Source organism: Meleagris gallopavo, chromosome 14 (assembly GCF_905368555.1).
Source record: "Meleagris gallopavo chromosome 14, MGAL_WU_HG_1.1, whole genome shotgun sequence".
Lineage (NCBI taxonomy): Eukaryota > Metazoa > Chordata > Aves > Galliformes > Phasianidae > Meleagris > Meleagris gallopavo.
In genome coordinates, this window is record NC_139417.1 from 14,351,345 (window position 1) to 14,374,015 (window position 22,671).

At 45.2% G+C, this 22,671-nt stretch overlaps 1 protein-coding gene across 4 annotated transcripts in view; it reads right to left on the minus strand.

The window, feature by feature from the left end:
* LRIG1 (leucine rich repeats and immunoglobulin like domains 1) overlaps positions 1-22,671 on the minus strand; it is an 81,365-nt gene that overhangs the window by 45,543 nt on the left and 13,151 nt on the right. For 2 of the 4 annotated variants that reach the window (XM_085236190.1, XM_085236188.1), the window contains exons 2-3: positions 7,125-7,196; positions 2,611-2,685 (exon numbers count right to left, since the gene is read on the minus strand). In XM_085236190.1, coding sequence (XP_085092316.1) covers positions 2,611-2,685; positions 7,125-7,196 — 147 coding nt within the window. Of the gene's footprint in view, positions 1-2,610; positions 2,686-7,124; positions 7,197-11,556; positions 11,575-18,428; positions 18,494-22,671 lie in introns of those variants that run through there. The other 2 variants (XM_085236189.1, XM_085236191.1) reach the window with 2 other exon arrangements.

Sequence of the window (22,671 nt, forward strand, 5' to 3'; positions counted from 1 at the left end):
GGAAAGCAATACAGATTTCTGGAAAGTGATACTAAGCAGGTCTGTTTAGAATATCGCCCTTTTATCATTTGGCTTTGTACCTTCCCCTTCCTTCTGTACCACTCTGAAATTTCAGAGGAGCTGTAAATCTACTGCCTTCCACCACTCATTATTACTCCTTTCCAAACCACTTATTTCATTTCAGAAATAAAAAGCCAAAGCTCTAGCAATTTGGTTCTTTGCCAAAGGCTAAATTAATAGCAAAAATAACAACAGGGGCTTGTGAAGCTCAGATCATTTATAGACTTCACGAGAAAGAAAAGCTGATTTGGGGGGCCTAAAACTGTATTCTGGATGGCAAACCATATGCAAGCTTTCCATCCATAAATCAGATTTCTGAAGTTTTTTGAATCCCAGTGCATGAGCTGTTACACAGTGTGTTACGTGGCAGTCTGGTGAGCTCAGTTCAAGTGGCAGGCAGATGGCCTCTCATGTCAGGAGATCGTGCCTCAAACAAGAGATCCTGCTTGGAGGAATTACCACACAGCACTGCAGTCAGCAGTGCCCAGATCACGGATCTGGGCTTCACATGTGGGCATGCAAGCAGGGAGAGACTGTGGCAGGAGGAGAAATCAAACAAGTTGGTTTCACACCAGCTGCATGTGACATATTTGACAGGTCTGATAACTACTGAGACATAAGCCACTCCTCCACTCAGGAGGTGGAGTGGTTACTTGCCCATTTAAATGAAAGACACTCGCTAGATTCAGTGCTGACGATAGCATAGGAGTGCTTCAGCTCTTTGTAAGCTCTGCAGGAACACACTATACCCAAGAACCAGATCAAAGGCATCACATCTCAAATAAAGCTAAGCCCACTTCATGCTAGGAGGGAGATATGGATGCTACTTTTAAGCTCAGGCCCTTAAACTGAATTAAGACAGTGAGGGAGTTCTTTTGCTTTGCATATTTTAACACTGCCTAATGGAAGAGCAGGAACGGTGCCAATTCATTTCATTCAATTCTGTTCTTGATTTAAGTAATAGGAATGTACTTTTAGACAACTGATGAAGGTTGTCTCGGAGTAATTCAGAGCCTTTCAGGTGTGAGAAGATCAGTCACCCACCCAGTGCTATGGACACTGGCACTTTCCATTACAAGAAGATACAAAGCCACTGCAGATAAGGGATGGGACACCTGCCTGAAGCTATATGCTGTAAGACTATGCACAATGGAATCCATCACTTGAAATGCTCAGGCACTTCACTGGATTCCATATTAGCTATAATCACTTCCCCTTCCCAGGAACTTGGGAGTTATCACACATACCTCAGCAAAATTCCTTCTCAGTGCGCATTATAAGCAGACACATGCAAAAAAAAAGATACTGAGAAGTCTGATAACATAATGTTTTTATTCCCTTCAGCAGTGTCCCCAATCCTAGGTCTACGGTGGCAGAGGCACAAGGGTACTCAAGGTGTCTTCTGTAGGCACCTAAACTACTAAAGTTAGCAATTTCAAAGCTTCTGTAGATCTAGCCCTACAATCACCAATCACTTTCTCTCAAAAAAAAAAATTTAAAATAAAGTTGAAAGTGGCAATAAAAATGGGTCTGGAATGAGTTTCCTGAAAGATTAAAATGTGAATACTCTCTGGCTTTAAGAGAAAATAAGAAATAACCAGAACAATGCCAGGGAAAAAAACAATAAGGTAGAAGTATATACTCCTTTAATAGCAAAGTATGAAACAACGGTCGAAAGCCAAATGCAGACAATAAAACAAAAAACACAGCCTCCTCCCTTCCCCCCTCTTACTCAATATGCAACTAACCCGTGGAATTTACTGACATAAGTTATCACTGACCACAAGGTTTCAATGGTTTGGCAAGGGATGAAATGTTAACGGAAAAAAAATAAGGACAATCACATAAAAACAAAAAGACAAAAAAGAGAATCTGCATCTTCCAACAACAGGAATGCAACAGTAACAACGACAGATTTCAGTGTGACTTTCTGCCAGGGGCATCTTATTCTGCAATTATTGATGGCTGCCCATCATGGCATTCCTGCAGGCTGCATGGAAGCACTGCCCACTGTACTTACCACAACCCAGACTTCTGTGTGAACTGCATCTATAACCATTCTTCACAGGGCTTCTGCTGACATACAGGCCAAAAGGTGGTACTTCAAATCTGTTAAAAACTGCTAAGTCCTGGGCAGGTCTGTTCCAGTCACACTGGCACAAAAATGACTTTTAGGACTCTGGAGACACTTATACAGACTTGGCTGTGCTGACAGATGGACAAAGTGGTTGCCTACTTTGGATCATTCCATAAAATTAAGTATCAGAGAAATTATCTGCTCATGGGCTTGCAGATTTCTAATTGGTCTGCAAGCATTATCTTCTTTATGCCTTGTGCATACAAGCTGCATTAAAACAGCACATTTAATCACACACAATCTAGCCCGAATCTCAACTACAGAAGATATTTCTTAATTAAAGAATCAACAAGACTGATAATGAAATCTGAAGAGCTAGCAGAAGCGGGTGTGACACGCATGAAACTCAGCAGTTATATCCACCCCACAAATTGCAGCAGAAAGTCAAAAGTAAGGAGGCAGCAGCAACTCACAGGTGGAGGGCACGGATGTTGGAAGCAGCAGGTCCCAGGGAGGGAATGGCAGTCAGTTCATTGTTGTTCAGTTGCCTGCAACAAGAAATGAACCATTTAGCAAGGAGGCATGCATCAGATGGGCACAGCACTTTGTATGAGTGTGTTCTCTCCCAGAAGCACCAGCATTTTGACAGAAGGGCTTTCTCTGACCGTCCCACCTTTTCATCCCAACTGCTTAATAAATGAGAGCTGCCACAACTGCTCCAACAATACCTTCTTTATCCAAGGCAGATTTGCAGCCCCTGCTCATCACACCAGGCCATGGAGATGCCATGGCAGCCCTCAGGCTGCATCGGGCCTAGCTCTGGAAATCCCACAGGGCAGCCTCACAGAGCTGGCCATGAGCACACAAAAAAACTGCTCTGGGCACAAAAATGGCACTGAAACAGGTGACCTGCTCCAGCAGCCCCCAGCAGCCCTGAGGGGCTAATGACAATCGCAGACAGGCCTCACGCCTGGAAAGGCCGTTACAGAAATGTCCCCCTCAATGGCCTAATGTTTGAAGTGTTTTTCTGACTGAAAACAGATCCTGGCCATGTGACCGGCTCTTCCTTGGTTTAAAGAGCCCTTGTTTGTACGGTGAATTAGTCAATTAATTACTGTAACAGTCGCTTGTCTGGCTGCTTGAAAATTACCTAACTTCTTAGCCATCTTGCTGCCCACCCCCCCACACACAGAAGCCATTAAAGCTGAACCCCCGCCAGGCCAAGCCCCATGCCCCCCTGCCACACAAATCAGCAAAGCCTCACTGCTGTGCCTCTGCCCTCTGAGCAGCACCCCCTTCTCCTCCATGGGGGATCTCAAAAGCACCCTGATCCTCTCAGGCCTTGCCCCCCAGGCACTCCTCCCCAGGAAATCCTGAAAATCACATCCAGATGCATCCAACTGCAAAGCAGGAGCAGGGATGCACAGTAGAGCTGAGGGGTGCCAAACCCCGAGCGTGAGCTGGGGCAATCTTAAATTCTGCTCCTTTTGGCACTTCAAAAATATTTTTGGCAGGTGGGAGAGGGCAGCGATGCCTCCATTGCAGAACTTCCTCCTGACTCCTCTGAGAGCAGGCACCGTATTTGATTTCATGAGGAGTTCCAGGCACTGCTGGGATAAAAGCTTTTCTCAGCTGCAGCTCTGCCTCTGACATTATACCCATACCTTAAAATGTAAGGGAAGAAAGCCAGAGGCATTGCAATTCAGCAAGGAGCTCTACTTTGCAACTAAAAGCTCATTGTTCTGGTATTATAGCAAAGTCTCCAGCTTTCAACAGTGCAAAGCAAGCTGGAAAGAGCATTGAAATGCATGTATTTGTGACACATTTACATTAACATCCAGCTGAGCATCTTTTTGAAAGCCACAGAAGGGGAAAGAGAATTGGGCCCACCGTCCCCTAGTGCTGGTTAAGCAGATCTAATACTAACCAGCATCTAGCAAGCATCCAAACCCTCCTCTGACATAAACGTCATCTTCATCTATCACTGCCCTGTCACGTCTTTCTCAGTTAAACAACACAGTCAGAAAGCAGCTCTCCCACCTCATTTTCTCTTGGCTCACAGGCACCAGTTGCTGATGCAGTGGAGACAGCCAAGCTCATTATTTGTCTGGGATTTCCCTCTCCTCTTCCCCTTCCCCTCACATATAATGAGCAAATATAAAAAAAAAAAAAATCAAAAAGAACCCCACAACTAAACTCAACAAATTTAAACAGCCTTCTTTCTCCTTGAGGACACAAACCTGCTGCCCCTGGACAGCAAGGGAGGGCAGAAGGGGGCCACCCATATAAAATATTTATGGTCCGGTTGCCAGGCTGGTGTCAAGCTGAAATGGAGCCTGCTCAAAAATAGCACAGCTCTCCAGAGCTTTCAGTGAAAGGCACTTTAGAAAATAAAAGGTGAGTTGTTTGGAGAGGAATCTTAGCACAGTTACTACCTCTTTGTTAAAAAATGAGCTTGGAAAACCTGAAAGCCCTGTAACCATCATTCTCATAGATTCCATATGACCTGAGGAAACCCCACAAAGGACAAGAGGGCTGTCCCACATCAGCATCCCACTCCTACCTATACTTGCTGTCAAGGCATGGGATCAGGGGAGTCTTTAAGAGGGACCACAGCGGGGCATGGGAGAAAGTACAGGTGTTCTGAAGGAGGGAGGTAACGCAACACTGCAGCCCCTAGGTAGCACACAGATACTTAGTTCTGAATATATGGGATCATGGGGTTTTGTATCACTTTAACCTCCTCCTGCAAGAGATTAAACTTAAGGGGAAAAGAGCTTCTAAGAATCAGAAATACCAACTGCTACTACTTTTTCTTAGTAAAGCACACCAGAACACCCAGTATAAGCTATGAAGTTTAATCCTTGGTTTGCCAACATTTTCATAAAACTAAGGGTTTCAACGAAGATTTCCAAAATATATGGCACTAATTATTCACATACAGACACATCATGTTTGAGGCCATCTTTAATGCTCAGGAACCACAGGCTCCATGTTTAAAGCATCATGGGAGGTTTCAGGTCTTATCAATGCATCTATCATTTGGGGCAATCTCATTCCCTGAGGGTGACTTGATTTGCCCAGCACAGCACGCACAGCAAAACACTGACTTGCTCTCAAGACATGCCACAGCATGATCCTTATTTCATGAATGTTTGTAAAGTGTTTAAAAAAACCCTCAAAAAGAGATGCTCTGGCAGTACAGATGTGGTTCTCTTTGTGAAATGCAGTTTATTTCAGTGGTCTGTGGTTTAGCTGTTATTCAAAAGTAACCAAGATTGGTAGATAGGGCTTTTAATAGAGCTTCTCCCTCACACTTTCCAGAGCCTGCCTTCCAGGCTGAGCTCCAGACCTCTGCCTCCTTTCCATCTCAATTTTCTTCCTACTTGCTTCTTTGCTCTCTCCCTTTCCCCTAACAAGGCACTGCTAGCCACGCTATTACGCTGAAAGCTGCATTGCTTGCCTCCCTCAATCCTTGACGTTCTTTCCACATTCAGCCCTCAGTGAATGACTTTGCATGCAGGAGTTCCCTACCTGTGAAACCAGAAGCCACACAAATGAATCTCCCAGCCCCATGTGCCCAATAGTCAAACACCTCCAGGCACTTCCACAAATAAAAGCAATTGCTAAGCCACAGTCATGTTAGGATAACTCCAAAATCTCATGGGATCAGGGCTGTGATTCTGATCTCTAAGCACAGGGCAATTTAAGGCTTTTCACCATTTAAAGAAAGCAGATCCCATAGTCAGTATTTGCTCACCAGCATCACTTTCTCTCCCCTCCTGCTCTCTATGGCAATCAAGGGCTGACCTCCAAGCACTGCCCTTATTCTTGATGCACATTCCTTGCTTTGTCAATATCCCCAGCAATTCCCTACTGGCAGTGTAAGCAGAGGTGCCAGGGGCAATCAGGCTGGTGGAGATGCACTGCATTAATCCCCACAGTCCAATCCTGAGGCATTAGCCAGGCAGAATTCCCACCACAGCAAAATGCTTTGCCTATTTCAGAATCACAGAATCTGGCCCCTCCATGAGTCCCAAAGCTAACACTTAATGAAAACAGACAAAGGACAAGAGAAAAAGAACGATACAGACAGAGCACAGCATTGTTTCTGAAGGGAAATGTTTTTTCAGTTTCCCATGAGGCATCAGTAGCTCTTCAAACAGAGCCCAAACCTCAAGTATGCCAGCAATTCAACATTCAAATGAGAGCTCATTACCTCAACCCACCGCTTAAAATTTTAGTCACTTTCGTTTTTCAGAACCCAAATCAGAGCTCCAGGAATTGCTGCAAATAGTTGACAGGCGCAGTGCTTCCACGAGCATAGCAACTGAGCATTTATGCAGGTCAGGAGGTAGGATACCCTGCCACCCATGCAGGATTTCTTCCCACCAGCCAGGGGCCCTGTTGCAGCCAGCCTTTGCCAGCACCTTCTCTTCCCCCACCAAAGCAGAAGACAGCTCTGCCATTTTAGACTGACTTAGTAGACTTCAAACAGAATTAGTCCTGGTTCCAAAAGGAATACAAATGTCTAAGAAAGGAGGAGACACAGTTAAGTGCTTTGTTATCCACTACACTACACCTTTGTTTCCTGGGAGATGTGGGTTAGGTTGGCATCAGATATCACGATCCAGGCTGTTCTGTCTTGCTTCAGGGTTATGCTGTCAGCAAGGAGCTTTGTGTGTATGTTCAGGTGTGTTAGCTGAACTGTTCCCTCCGAGCACTGCACAAAACAGTGGGAGCAAACTCCAATGATTTCCAATAACAGCTATGCTGTTTTAATTGGGAAGTTGTGTTCTTCTAATTGATTAGTTAAAGACAAAGAAAGCAGCAGAAGTACAATATGAAAAAAACTTCCACACTGAGTCACATCTGCTCATTCACATTAGCTAAAGGAAGACACTGTCTTGGGAAACTATATACAATTTCCTCCCGTCCCACAAGCTGCCCTTGCAAAATACAACTAAAACTTTGAAAGAATACTTACATTTCCTGCAGGTTCAACAGCTCTGCAAAGGCAGAAGGATCAATCTCGGTCAACTTATTGTAGCTCAGGTTTCTGTTAAAATAAAAGAAAGCGGCATCAGCATCATACAGTTACTGTGCTCAGCAGAAGTGTCATCCTAATTATTCTGGATTACACTAGGAAGTGGTTTGGGTTTGGTTATTTTTGCCTTTTTTTTTTTTTTTTTTTAATAGGAGCACTTAAACATGGTAGGGCAGCACTTGGCTGCTGAATACATGCAGGAATTACGTTAGTTCTCTATCAAAATGTTATTTAGCTCGCTTTAAGCTTTCTCCTCTTTTGCATTAATGTGGTGCTGTCTTTATATTACATTACTACTAATTACATTAGTATTCCTCTGCTGGTTATTCACAATCACACAACTCATCACAGATGAACAGGATATTTCCTGACAAATTGAAGTCTGAACTGAAACAATCAACAAGGCTTCTCATAAATATTTCACAGCTATAATGATATCTGGGTATTTTTATGTGCCGTTGTGTTCCACATATAAACAAAAGGCATACATAAGTATGCACACTTATATTTTATGTTGACATACACTATTTTACATTTTCTAACAGACTACGTCATTAACACGTCACTAAATGCTGGTCATGCAGTAACACATGCTTGGTTCCTCAGCAACTCCCATCACTTTCCAGACAGCCAAATCTAGATCATACAATCCCATTTTACAAGGGATAGGTTCTGCTATCTGAACATAGCCTGCTGAAGCTCTGCTTTGCAGGACACACCCCTGTTTGGAAACACAGCTGGAACAAGGTGGCAAGAAAGCAATGCTGAAAGCCACACACAAGACCCTTGCAATGCTCTGCTGCAGCATCACAACAGTGAAATCCCCACTGAGACATGCAGCATCAGCACACTGCACACAGGTCCAGCCTGTGCTTGGGGATGCATCGGGAGAGCACAGATCAATTAGGACCAAGCGACTAATGATGTGGAAATTAATAAATGGCCCAATTAATATGATGTATGCTGTGCTGGAATGTTACTGTATGTAATCTGAAGAGGGAGGAGGCCAACTGACAGGCAGTAGCAACCACAAGGAGTTGCGAGGAAATTGAGGGGACCTGCTTTAATTTCGCCCCGCTCCACACCCTTCTCTACAATATTATCCTGGGTAATACTCAACCCTCCTGTCTCCTCTGCAGGGAGGTTACACCCTCTTACTGCACCTCTGAACACGACCCAAAAGATTCATGGTCTGATTTTAGATAAGCCCTCAAACATCCAGCTGCTTATTCAAACCACCAAGCCAGTCTGACTGGAAAACGGGCCAACCTTTCCCAGTTTGTGCATTTGCTTTGTGTAAAAGTTGTGCCCACAGCCCCCAGGCAGGTCTGAAGCCCCAACAGGACACATGTACAGAGGCCCTGAGTGCCAATCCTTGCACTGGGGGACTCGTGAGGCAACAGACAACAAGGACAGCCGTGAGAAGGGCCCAGATCTGCCTTAAGTGCCCCACGCAGTAACACAGAGATTCAGGCCCACAGCAATGCTTCTAAGCACTAAGGCTTGAGAGATGAAGTTACAAATGCCTCTTTTGAAATAAAAAGCAATTATTGATCATCTGCTCTCCTGCAATGCATTTATGGGATATGTTCAAAACATTCCCCTCCACATGGGTACTGTTCAGTAGCTCTGTGCATGCACTGTTTTCCAGCACTTCAGAGAAGCCCATGAAGGCACCTTGTACTATGCCTGAAATGTTCCATTTCTGCCAATACCTACTGTGAAAGAAGGCTCTACGAATCAAGCACAGGATTTCTTCAGCAGAATCTAACTTGAAGCTATATACAAGTGCAAAACCTAACAAAGCATCTAGTTTTAAAATATGTTGTCCTGTAAGCCCCTACTGTCTTTTAAAACACTCAAGAGACCTTTAAATCAATACCAGCCTACAGCAGATATCCATTTCACTATGAACTCAAAGGCATTTGTCTAAATAAAAGTCAAACTGCAGTTTAAACTCAGAGTGCGTTTGAAAGCCAAGTCCATATTCATAGCACAATTACGAATTAAAGTGCAATTTGCCCACAGATTACATTACTACTATTTTTTTTTTTTAAACCACACAGCAAAATCAGGTTGGAGCTTGTCCCTGTCTGATGTATAGGCAAAAGGAGAAAATACAACAGGTAACGTCCTGCAGGACATTATATCCCATAGGCTCAGTGCAGTAAGAATAAAGCAGGCACAGAAACACTGGTGACATACTGTAAGAGGGAATACAGACACGGTGCTGGCACAGACATGATTGTGCCAGAATCCATCAGTTTTAATGTATTTCTATGCTTTCTATGCTGCAATTTTTTTAAAGTAACATATTTATCCTGAAAACATTCCTCTCCAATAAGCTGAGATGCTGCTCCACTAACCAAACACTGAGGATCGCAGGCACACTGATCATCTGTACGCTTATCAAGGGAACTGATCCCTGGCTTACCCAATGCCCGAACACTGAGCAACGCTGATGTGACCTTCAACAGCTCAAAATGAAAAATGTAAGAGTCTTAGCAGAATAAAGGATTTTGTGGACTAATGTCTTGCAAAGCAACTTTCTGATTATTGTTGCCATTTGAGAAGTTTGAACATCAAACTCATCAGTCAAGCAGCTAGCTCTTCAGATAGTACAGCTGTATTTCACCTACTCCGACAAGAGACTTCTCAGTGCTCGCTACAGAAACACAGGTGAAACCTACCTTATATGCCTAAATCTCCAGGTCTGCCCACACTACCCACTCCAACTTCCAGCAATCCTTACCAAACACGCAATATGCTGTTCAGAAATCAGTGGGGAAAATGAAAACTAGAAATATAGCGTCAGTACAAAACAAAACAAAACAAAAAACAACAACAATCAAGCTTGAAAATAGATAGATACACCAAAATAAACAGTTTACTCCAATGTTAACCTGCATTAATATGCCCAGGAATTTGTCGCCTGAAGCATTAGCAAGCAAAGGACAAGTTTCCCAGAACTCAGATCTCTTAACTAGACAGTATTTGGCATGCCAGTCACAGCATGCAAATGGGAGAAAGAATTAACATGCTCTGATAGATAGATCATTGGGACTGGGAGTCAGGAAACCTCAGTCTATTCCTAGCCCTCTTAATCTCCTGCTGTGTGACTGGGTCATGTCACATCACCTCTCCAGAGCTTTTGTTTCCACAGCCACCCTTTGTCTGTCTTGTCTATTTAGACTGTAAATAAAATTGAGGTAGGTATTGTCTCGGTTTGCACAAGGCTGACAAAATGAGGCCTCAATCTTGGTTGGGCTCCAGTAATGCAAATATGGAAGAGAACTCAAAATTTAAGGTCATGGGTGCATACAACGCTCTCTGATCACAAAGCACTGATCTCAAATGCAAGGCATCATGTGTAGCTGCAACATCCCCATTGATTCGGCCAAGCATTCCAGCAGTGTGGGTGGATGGAGATGCCAAGCTCAGGGTTCTGCTGTCCTGTCACTGGAAATCATCATGCTCCTGCTCTGCCATAGCAAAGACCATATTCCTCCCCATGGAACCCCTTGGTCTGATCAATATAGTGCTCAGCTGTGCAGCTGAGCAGCGCCTCTCATTGAGCAAGTATTTCTTCACCAGTATGTTAAGAAGTCTTCTCTGAAGAGCCCTGGAAACCTGAGCCCAAAGCCCATCATATGCTTCAGGGAAGCATCCTACAGCATCCTACAAGAGTCAAAAGCTGATGGCAAAGACAGCAAAACAGCCATCAACTTGAGTGTCTAATGGTCAGCTCCTTTATTCCCATTTGAACAGAAGGTGGCACAAGGCTTGTGAGGTTTGATATTTTATTTTGACTTAGTGGTACAAGAAATGCTCTACACATTATTTATCTATTCTATACATCAAGTATATAATTCCTTGTATTGGTTAATCCAAAAACATAGTGTTTTCCCCCCTCGTATACACTGTCCCTGATCAAGAACTAAAAAGAAGTTAAATCAACATGGGAAGGGCCCTCTTCTGTCTATTTATCCCTTCCAATCTTTAAATAAGAAAGCAGTGTTTGCCTTTATTTGGCTCTGTAGATCACTGAACACTGCAGAGGCTGAAAGGAAAGCCTTGTTAAATAACCCACTACAGAGTCTGCCGTTAGACTACCTCCTCAAAGTAATAATGCTGTCACAAAACCAGCCTTCTTGCCTGCAAGAAGGAATCAGGCAGCTCTCTGACCTGACAGATGCTGATCCTGCACCCCTAGCAAGGTGCTGGGTAGACTGGGAGTTCATGTACTGGTTTTGGTTCTGCTTTGGGAAGCTGGCCAATATGCAGTCAACCACCTCTGTATTGAGAACAAGGTGCCTGGCTGGCTCGCCAGACAAAGAAATCAGCAGGCATGAGGCTCCCAGTCCCTGCTCACCATGATGATGGCTGAGTTCTGCTCAGGGAGGTGGAAGTTTCCAACCCGCACGTCGAACCCATTCATCTGTCAGCATGGAAGATTATGTCAAAAGCGTTTCCGCACCTTCTGATGACAGGCAGAGGAGAAAAGGAGGATGGCTCAAAATTCTGCCCCTGCCAACTGCAGCTTTCATTAAACGTTTTGTCAACCATTGTCATAACACAACTTTTCATTGCATCTGCACAAAAGGGAGCCGAGGGCCCAGAACAATTGAGCCCTGCAATAGAAATTCCTCTGGCTAATCTGTCGAAAGATAGTTGCCTAGTCTGCAGCTTACTGAATAGGCACCATCCTCTTCCCACATGTTTGTGGATGGCTTTACCAGCACCAGCATGGAGGCCCCATGCACACTTCACTGGGTATGAAAAGTATGGCAGCAGCTGAATAAGCCTGGGGATTGGGAGTTGGGGGAACAACAGGAAAAATACATTGCCTGTGCTTCGAGTATACAGCTGTGCACAGAAGAATGCACGCATGAATTTCTCTTTTAAACAAGCTTTTCACTCCTGGAGAGATAGCAGGGTCCTCATGAGTAGTGACATGCAAGGCTTAACACTGATGCACAAAGCAATCAGAGACTGCAGGGATTCAGTTGCTTGTATGAATTGTAAGGGCAGAAAGAAGCAGCTTTAGTCCTTTTTTCTTACATACACAGCAAGCCCCAAATCCACTTCTTTGAGCCAAGAGCAGCGAAATGTGGTCAGCGCCAGCCACCAAGCAGTGCATGGCACAGCAACACCTTCCCCTATATGGGATTATTTGAGGCCTCCTTAAAATGGAGTTGCAAGAAGCCATCCACACTGAGTCAGAAGGAACTGTCACATCCAAAATGTGTGTAGTCCTTCACTATCTTGAGAGGACTCTGCCAGGAATCTTTGTGGAACCACTCACCCGACCTACTACAGTCGGTCCCACATGCCCTTCCAGTCCATCTGCTAAACTGGCAGCAAACCAAAGGTCTTTGAACCCTTTGCCTCAGTCACTCTAGCCTCCGCTTCACCCCTCTCAAGCAAGGCCATCAAATAGAAATTCACCTTGGCCAAAGGCTTTGTTTTAGGGCCTGCACTCGCGCTCACTCTGGTGAGCCTGCTTGCTCAGGCCTTGTTTGTCCCCCAGCTCAAATTAGCAGCCGCAGAAGATTAGCTTGGGTTAACAACACGCTCATATAAGGGGTTCTATGTGCAGAAGGGAGTCAACTTAAGGGCAACCCTCAAGCCATAATATGAGCTAATTTGACAGTGAAGACAAACTTTGAGAGGTCATCCAGACACCAAGAAAACTGCACCATGAATCACTCCAGTCATGACTAACAATGCCGTCTAAAGGAAATTCCTGTAGCATGATTACCAAAGAATCAATACCACACCGATTCCAGCAGATGCATGCAATCATTAATGCAAAGAATACTAATTAAAACCACATCACTGAGAACCATTGTACCAGCCTACAGTTTAATATAACTTGTGGTTGAGAAGGCTTAAAGAACAAGGGAACTCTCTTTAAATAACTTCAAATAACATCTTGGGCCCCAGCCTTTCTTCCTGCGCTTCCAACTGCTCCCAGTGCCTGGAGCAGACAGATGCCAGTGCCTGGAGGTTGGCTGGGCTGCTGTCATATCACCACCATTGCTCTCAGCTCTCAAGGGCTGAGCATCTCCTGGCAAAGCACTGGGTGACACCGAGCTGCAGCCAGGGGTTCTGAACTGCCCACAACAAGGAGCTCCCTTCTGCTTACTTGTCTCTTCTAAGAAGGGCACTGTTGGGTTATCTCAGGCCTTGTTTGGTTTATACAAATGTGTTTTGACAATGCCTCAGATGCTATCTCTTCCTATTTTAATAACCTTAACAAAACAATGAAAGGAGTTTTCCTTTTTTTTTTTTTTTTTTTATTTTCCAAGCCAAACTAAACAGTCTCCTTAAAACACCCCGAAAGTTTGAATCTTTTTTAAAAAGTCATTTTTGACTTTATATAAACTGCACTGATATGGAGGTATACTGCAAAGTAAACATGAAGCCCTTGATGTCTACAAGCCTGCCATGCTCTGGAGGCATCAGGAGAGAAGCAAGAATACTCATTTCACCATGGCCTTGTGCTCATCCCCTCAACGAGAACAACAGTTCTTGTTAGTTTGTGCCTCCAAGAAAGAAAAAAGGGAAAAGTCAGGTCTCAAGAAGTGATGCGGATGTCATCCTAGGCTGCTGCAGGGACAAGGACAGCATTTTCCTCCCTGCAGCCAGCACAGACTCAAACCAGCAGAAGTTAGGGCAAGGCATCACAAGAGGGAAGGCGAGACAGCGTATTCAAAGTTCTCTCTGCTTCTGAAAAAAAAAAAAATAATAGCAGCAGTCACACGGCCTGTAGTTACTAAGGCTACCAAACTGCATTATGGTTGCATGCTCTTCTGCCCCACAGCAGACAGCCCAGTCAAAGGCAGTATTGTGTGCAAGGAACAGGGGATGCTGCAAGGGTTAGAGCAGGCGGTGTTTAATTGCAGCAATTTTTCACTTTATTTGCTGTTTCTATTAAGCTGCTCTGCATGAAGGAGATGTATTCTCTCCAAAACGTACCAAGCCATCAGCTGCAAGAATTGCCTTAGAGCAAAAAAATAAAATTCAAAGAGGGTTGGAGCATCTGAACAGAAACAACTGTATTTACTTCACCATAAAGCTATCCTGGTTTGCCACCTGCGGCAGGTAAAGCAGTTGGAAGGAGAATTAGGATGTGGAAGTCTTTAACCCACAAATAAACTCCACCCTTCATCTACCCAGATACCCACAGGGTTTGTTCGGGGTTCATTGTTTTACTTAATTAAAGTGCTGCTTATTCTCATGAGAAAGACGTGTCCTGAAAGCAGAGCTGGCAGTTCCCTGCCCTGCAGAAGGCAGAGCCCCACATCCCCGGCACGAGGGCTGCAGGCATCATGTGTACACCGGGCGCATGTGAACCAACTGCTTTGCTCCTTAGGTAAATCAATAAAGGCCATGACTCCTGCACTAACATTTCAATTAAGGTTCCCCACTGTGTATTCAACATGCTAAACCAATTTATTGAGGATTAACAACTCTATAATTTACTGTATGCGTCTACCTTACAGGCACTGCTAAGCCTCCATTAACTGACAATAATACACAAGAGCTGCATTGATAGACCAGCATAAAGTGCAATTTACTGCTTCAAAAATTGCTACTTCTGCAGAGCTAATATTTTCACCTACAAGTTGTGTAATTTTTCACAAGTACGGCAGATAAACCATGTTAAACCTTTGGCTTTTTCGGATGGCTGGAAGGACCAGCAGCGTCACATCCAGCTGCTGGCAGCCCAAACCTCCCACCACATGACTGTAAAATCCAGCTGTGGGTTACAGGTCGAGCACAGATGGAAAAGAGATAATTCACAGACTCCCTGAATGCTGTTCAGAAATTTCCACGGTTTAAGAAAACATCCGAGGCCAACAATCATTCAATAATATCCAATAACCCATATTTTAAGATACATTTCCTACTAAAACACAGAATGGAAATGTGCTCTGAAACCACTCAGAATCCCTGAAGACGGGGGTTGTGTCTGTAAGCATTTCTGGCAAGCTTGCAAGTTTTTCCAGTGCTCTGACACCCCAATTTATTTGTCAGAAGTGCTCATTCAGTAAATGTGTCCCTGGGTAGAGCACTGCAAATTGAGAGCAGCACCCACAGTGCTGGAGAAGGGTGAGCATCAAACCCACACTCAGTTTTTGGCACCTGCTGAAGTGCCTTCCTTTGCAGAGCCCATTGCTCCAGCAGCATGCAGCCACTTGTGCCACCAGCTGCCACCAAAAGCCACTGCAGAGACGGTGCCCCACTCTGGTCAACTGCTCATGGCACAGGAGAGCAAGGGACCCCGGCATCGCTTCATTCCCTCACTCTGCTTCTAGTGAATAGTTAATCAGGAAGGGCCGATCTCCCCCCAAAAAACACACTCTCTTGGAAGAGGCACAAAGGAATATTTGTGCACTGGTTAAAACCAGTCAGGCAAAGAGGAAGGGAAAAAAAGCCTTGCAAAAACAGCAGGCAGGTTTCTACCACAGCAATGGGGCTTGCCAGCCTGCACCCTTCCAACATTGCTCCCTATCATCATCCTCAGTCGTACAGAAGAAAGAAGGGTACGAGGGCAAGGAGGGAGGCACATCCCAAAGAAAAGCTGTGATTTCTGTTGTGCAGTCATCTCAGAAACACGTGCGCTGCGATTTTGCTTTGCAGCTCCTTACCAAAGTTCATCACGCTGCCCAAAGTCAAAGCTGCCAGCTCTGCAAACCACCCATCAGCACCAACACAAGTGGTCTATCACCATGTCCAGTCCCCAGCTCTCTCCCAGTGCCAGCAATCCAGTCTCACGTAACACTCAGCCAACTCTGCAGCTTCCTACCATGGAGGTAAAATCCTTTCTGACCGCACCTGCAAGTGGCCTTGCAGCACTGTGCTCCTTGCTGTGCCTCTCATGCAGTTTTTCAGCTTGAAGCCCAAGCCATTAAGGACATTCTCTGCAGTTTTCATTCCCACAAGCTGAAACGAAGAGGCTGGATGAAGCCAAAAATCTTGCATACTGAAAGAAATTATGTATACAATCCCGAAGTACTGGTAGAGACCCGTGCTGGCAGTGCTGCAGGTTGCATGGCCAGCTTTAATCCCCCAGAGGTGCGAAGAAAATACTGAAGCCTCTATTTGCAGTTTAAAAATAGCTCTTCTTTGTAACAGCAATTTAAGGGCAAAACATGCACATTTTAATCGAAAAAAAATTCTGAGTTGGCCATCTTAGCTAGAGATGTGTGGTTAACACCAGCATTCACCCTCTCCTTTTGAGTAATCAATGTCCAAACATAATGCACTTTCATTCCAAGCACTTTTATATTGCCAATAAAGCACCAAGCAATTTAATGGATTTCTAACCCCAAATTGGAAGCTGTACTGCATCCAACTGACTCAATTTGCTCAGGCTTAGAGGAAGCTCTGGAACAAGACGCTAGAAATAAAACCACATGTACTGATAACATTACAGAAATAGATACACCAAGAAGCAAATGTTCTGTCCCTTTATTTTATCTGACCTCCAACCTGTTTTAATTGACCTTCAAGATGGAAAGACTGCATTTAAAAGAAACCATTTCCACCTAGATCAAGAGAAATGGAAGCCAAGCTATATATAATGCACTTGCTGCAAAACAAGGCAAATAAATCTACCATTAAACTACCTTTCACTTGACAATGAAAAGCTAGAAGAGACTTTCAAGTTAATTTACTCCATATTTTATGTCCTAAGCAGAGCTATTTTCTAGACAAACTTGCTTTCTCTCCACATGACACGAACATAGCCAGGAGCTTCCCACATCCCCCTGCATCACACCCTATAACACTTGCTGGAGGACAGTTGTTGTGGCCAGCAGAAGGCTGAAGCAACAGATCTCAAAAGCAATGGTACAACACTGAAGTTTCCAAACTGGTGGTTCACAGCACACTCCCTGCCACTAGAAAGCCAGCCCCGATGCTAAGAGCAATCTACCAGAACAAATTTCACACATCTTTTTGTGCAATTCCTTTATCAGTGTTTATTGTTGGGACAGCAACAGGATACCTATCAGGATTTTGAAGCAAGTGAAGCTGGTACCCAAGTCTCAGCCCAAAGAGCATCATAAGGAAGCCGAAGGTGCTTATATCTGGTGCTTCGATTGTCACACGCCAGAACTCACATTTCTTATATAAAGCAGAATGGCACAAAGGAATAATGTCTCCCTCAAATAAGTTGTGCACATACGTAACTGTGCACCTGTAAATTCAGGTAGGGAAGTATTCAAGTAAAGAGACATGGACACATCTGTATATGCAATGCCGCAGAGAGCAACACACCCACAGTCAGGTATGCAGACAAAGGCTTTATCAGCAAAGTCTGGGACAGCTGAACAGATTATAACAGTTGGGAAGGGTGCTAGTAAAAGTCTTTATTATACTCCTCCTCAGCACATAATGACATATCTTTCACAGAAGCACTGTTTTTAAGGTCTTTGAGAGCTTTACCGTTTTTATTGGTGCTCTTCTCCAACCTCTCCCACTTATAAAGCCAGATTTCTTCATTAGCGCAACTCAGACTATACAAACACTCAGAGAGAGAGAACAAAAATTACAGCCAGCAAAATTTTAGAAAGCCCTTCCCACAAACGTGCTCCTCCTTCTGCAGCCAGCTATCTCAGGACCTGCCTGCACTAATAGAGCCCAGCTGGGAATGGGGGCTCTGGCACGGCCTTTGGTCACCTCACCATCAGTGGGGCAGAGCAGGACTCCAGAGCTTTTGCCCCACATGCCCATTGTGAGGCCTGAGCCCAGCTGCCCCCCATCAGCCAAGTACCAGATCCAAGCACAGGATGCGGCTTCAGATCAGAAGCTGTTTCTTCATCTCCAAATGGCGATGATGTTACCTTGCTGGATGGCCCTTATTCATTATTCAGTGAACTGCCTCCGATTTGTGCAATTTCGCAGCTAAAAGCATGGCAGCTAATTCACAGCAAGGGCAGATGTTATTGAGGTTGAACCAAGGAAGAAGCTCTCTCTTCTACAGATTTTTATTCTTTCTGTGTTGCAGAGGTTTAGAGGTATGGGAAGGGAACACTGCCCTAGTATTTTGCTACAGGAAGCAATTAACAACACAATCTCTTGCAGAACTGCTGGATTCCAAGGGAATCTGGATAAACTCATTTCATTTTCTTGTAACCATTATTACTGGCATCACGCTGTTCCACTTGGCACTCAAGACTGTACATTTCGCTGTATTTCCATCCCAACCTCTGCCCACCAGAAGGTGCTTACGTGCCAATGGGGGCTCCAGACCCGGCTTCCAGCACTGGGAACTCCTTCATCCAACAATCAGACCTGCAGCAAGATGTGAAAGAAAGCCAAACCCTTCCCTCTTCCATGCAGGCGCAACCCAAACTAGCCGCTATCTCAAAACTGCACTGATGGCTCTGAAAGTCGAAAGTCCTATAAGAATGAAACTCCACATGGGTGGCCGCATTGAAAACAGCAAAGCTAACACTACAATTAGGCCAGGAACAGAAATACTCTTTTTTTTTTTTGCTCTTCCGAGTGGTCCTTGCAAGCCGGGCGTCCTGCCAGAATGCTCACAGGGCTCTGGGCACACTGGCTCTGCACAAGAACCATGCAATTCAAAGAAGTGATTATTTAAAGAACAACGTGAATGCAGAAGGTGCTCATAAGGTTTGTTGCCGTGCAGGGAGGGCCACAGCTGTGCCTACAGCTTCGAGAATTCCAAGCGTGCCCTTTTGGGAGCAGGTAAATTTATCTCTGGAGACAATAAGGGAAGGGAATTGGTACTGTCTCTCTGAGGATGACCAAAAGAGTTCTTAGAGCTGATGGTAAATCTTGCTCTGAGACAGAGAGGGATGGAAAAGAGCAGAGCTTCACACACAAAAGAGATGAAGAAATCCTGAGCTGAACCATGGTAGAGAACCTAAGGCACCCAGCTGCATGAGAAGTGATGAATATGACACAACTGAGACCAGAGGGTAAGAGCTCATCACATGGCTACACAAAACATAACAGAGAAGCACCTACACAATTCACTACTGCAGCTGCAAAGCCACAAGCTTAACAGCAGTACAGAAAGTACAGTTCTGTATCGTCATCAGCTCCTCCCAGCACATGGGGTTGGATCCACTGAAGGAACAGGGCAGCAAACTGTCCCATGTGAGCAACCCCACAGAGATGCTTCTCCTCCAGGTGCGGTCTTCTGGGTCTCTCCTAAAGTCAGGCAATGCCAGCAGCAGGACTTGGGCCTCAACCAGCAGGGCACAGCCACACACCCCAATATACAATCAGAATTCCACTCCTGGCTCTGCTACACCACGCCACATCAACAAACACATTTTCCTCAATTTGTCACAGCTAGCCAGGTATGAAATAAAAAGCTTTCAGAATCTTCCAAATGCACAGGCTCTCCCCTCCAAAGACTTCAGCAAACCAATGAAAATTGTGTAAAAACAAACCATAGCACATTTTATAGGGTAAAATAACTTTGTTGCAACTGGAAACACATAACTTAGCTTTTCTCTAACAAAACGTACAGGAAATGGCTCTGCAAAAAGTTAACTGAGTGATACTGAGCTTTCTCCAGAGTGTCGTATAGGAAATAACACTGCAGCAACAACTGCCTGATTTAACCTTTTGTCCAGACTACAGCACAGACCGTAGCACAGAGGTATCTGGCTGATGTTAACAATCCTCCAGTGCATTCTGCAGGAGGACGGCGGCACACAAAGCAGGTTATCATGCTCAGCAAAGCACCCTTGCCGTGGTCCAAAGCCCAGGCAGCCAATTGCTGATGGAAAACAGAATTTTATGATTTTCCCCTCCTGCAGCTAGCAGTTGGTTTTTACTTATGAAAGATATGGAGAGGTAAAGCCCATCCTGAGGTGAAAAAGCAGAGCAGACATGCATCCCATGCATGCAGAACCATGCCCGACCTACAGAGCAGACACAGCAAGGAGCCCCCATCCCTGCAGCACATCAGACAGCAGCAGCCCAACTCAGGCTCAGCACCTTGGGGAGAGAGCCACCACCTCCACCATCCCAGCGGGGGCTGCACCAGTGGCAGTGATCCCCCAGCAACACCGGAGCAGCACATCTGCCAAGAAATCTGGTGTCAATATTTGCCCGGAGCCCTGCAATCACAATTACATAAGCTAAGCCTGGCTGCCCTCCGGCCTTTCCCCCTGCTGCCCATATACACCAGCATGGAGAACACATTGCTGCACAGACCTGGAGTGAGTCTGCTTCTCAGCATTCCTCTCTTTTAGCCAAAAAGTGCTGCAGCATAAGGCGTGCATCTCACCCACAGAATCCCCAGCACCTCACTCAGACGTCGCCTCACGTAAAATGTGCTGTCTAGGGGAGAAAAAGGCGAGGAAAAGAAATCAAAGTTCTCCTCCATTCCCACAAAGCTTGAGTTCCCATGTAATTGCTGCAAGAAGCGTTTTACCAGGACGGAGCTCCCCAGGAGCTATGGGACACGCTCACTGCCTGACCAGGTTAGCCAGCAGGAAAACATTTTCTTCAGCAAGTTTGACGCAACCACCAAAGTTGCTCCAAGATGAAATAAAACCGGGGCAAAAGCCAAAAAAACCTAGAGCAGGGACAAAACCTTCAGCGCAGGAGACTCGCAATAAAATACTCCACACAGAACAGCACTGATTTTAATGCACCAAATTGGCTGCTGGGAGAGGAGCCAACTCATGGCCGTATCGCAGCTGGCCTCGGGAATGGCTCATGGCTGGGGGTGGTTTCTGCAGCCCCATGCTTACGTGGAGTCATGTGAACACCATTACCTAAACTGCACCTTTTCCATGAACACCTTCTCTGGGATAAAGGTTCTCATTTTGCTCTACATAAAAAACACCCTCCGCAGGTTTATAAGCTTTAATTGCTATGGGAGCACATAAAAAGTGTCCAAATAAGTCTATTTAATGGTTACACATTAACTGTCATACACCTCCAGGCTTCTGTTATCCATAAATTTGCAAGATCAATAAACTCCTTATAAGCAAACTTTAAAAAAAAAAAAAAAAAAAAAGTAGTTGCTGCTGAAAATGTTCCGTTCCTATTTACTAATAACTTTGTTAAACAACTTGGAAATTCTTACCTTTATCTAAAGCCTTCTGCTAGGGAAAAAGCTGTCTTTCAACACAAAGAAAAGGAATAAAAAAAAATCTCTATTTCTCTTTTGCTCAGAATTGGACGTGTGCCCACAAGGTAATGCAAGAGCAGCGCAATGGCAGGCTGGGAAGGACTTGGCTACAGCAAAACATGTGTGAGAGCCTGTAGAGGCAGAGCCCCTCCAACCCCAAGGAGAAAAGCCTCTGGGAAACTGCAGGATGCTCTGCACAACTCTGGAGGAAGGCAAAAAAGGATTTCATTTGTTGTCCTGTACCTAATGGGACTCAGAAGCACAGCGCAGCCCTGTTGCTTGGTTGCTGCAGTGCACTAAATGCCTGCTAAATTTTACACTGGGTGTATAGAGAAGCCCCGGAGTGCAGCACAACGCTCAGAGCAGCGTGGGGAAGGGGAGAGGGCAAGCAAGAGCGAGGCAGGCAGCCTGAGAGTGATTAAGTGTTGATCAAATCCAACTATTTCATAAAGTTTCTGGTATGCCTGACTGGCTTCAACGGTCTCTCAACTTTGCTGAGAAATCCCTGCGATGTTTATGAGAAGTCTGCAAATGGCTCTTTTGTCGCCGTTTCTTTTTTTATTATTCCTCTTTAATAAAGAAAACACAAAGCCTGAAGCTGCTGGGACATCAAAATGCCGTCAAACCCCAGCTGCCCACCACCTCAGGCCGCCTGTCCTTTGGGGCACAGGTAAGGTACTGCTCTCTCCCTAATCTGACCCCTCTTTCCTGCTGTGCAAAGCCAAGCTGGACACAGTGCTGTCCCTTTCCTATAGTTGGGAGCACCAAATTTTGGGGGCAAAGCTGTGCCAGCACTCAAGCCATGCCCAAACCCCACAACCTCCTCCCCCCCCCTCCCATCCACACTCACTGAATCTCCATTGTAAACAGTGAGCACAGCTTGCATTTCAGGCCAAACAACACAGGGAGGCCCTTGGAAAGATGGAATCGCTTACTATCAGGAGGGAGGGAGATTATAGAGGTTATTTAAATTAAAAACAAACTAGACAAACAAATAAGCCTCATCCCCCCCAACCCAGCCGCCGCTGCCTGCTCTGCACATGTTATCTGCAAACTGCGGGCAAAGCAACTCCCAGCTCCGTGCTATTTCACAATCTGCTTGCTCTGAACCTTACACTACGTAAGGAATTAAACAAACATTTCCTCTTTTTCCTTCTTTGGGTGTCTGTTTCCCCCCCCCTCCTTCCCTTTCCAGGGCTGGGCTCTGAAGTCCAGCCCTACATGGGGCCAAGGCATAGCCAGCAGCTCCCCACCAGCCCCCGAATGCCCCAAACTTCCCCCCAGAAGAGGCAGAGAAGAGTTTGCGTGGCAGCTCGTGATCGCACAGGTCGATCCATACAGCAAACAGAC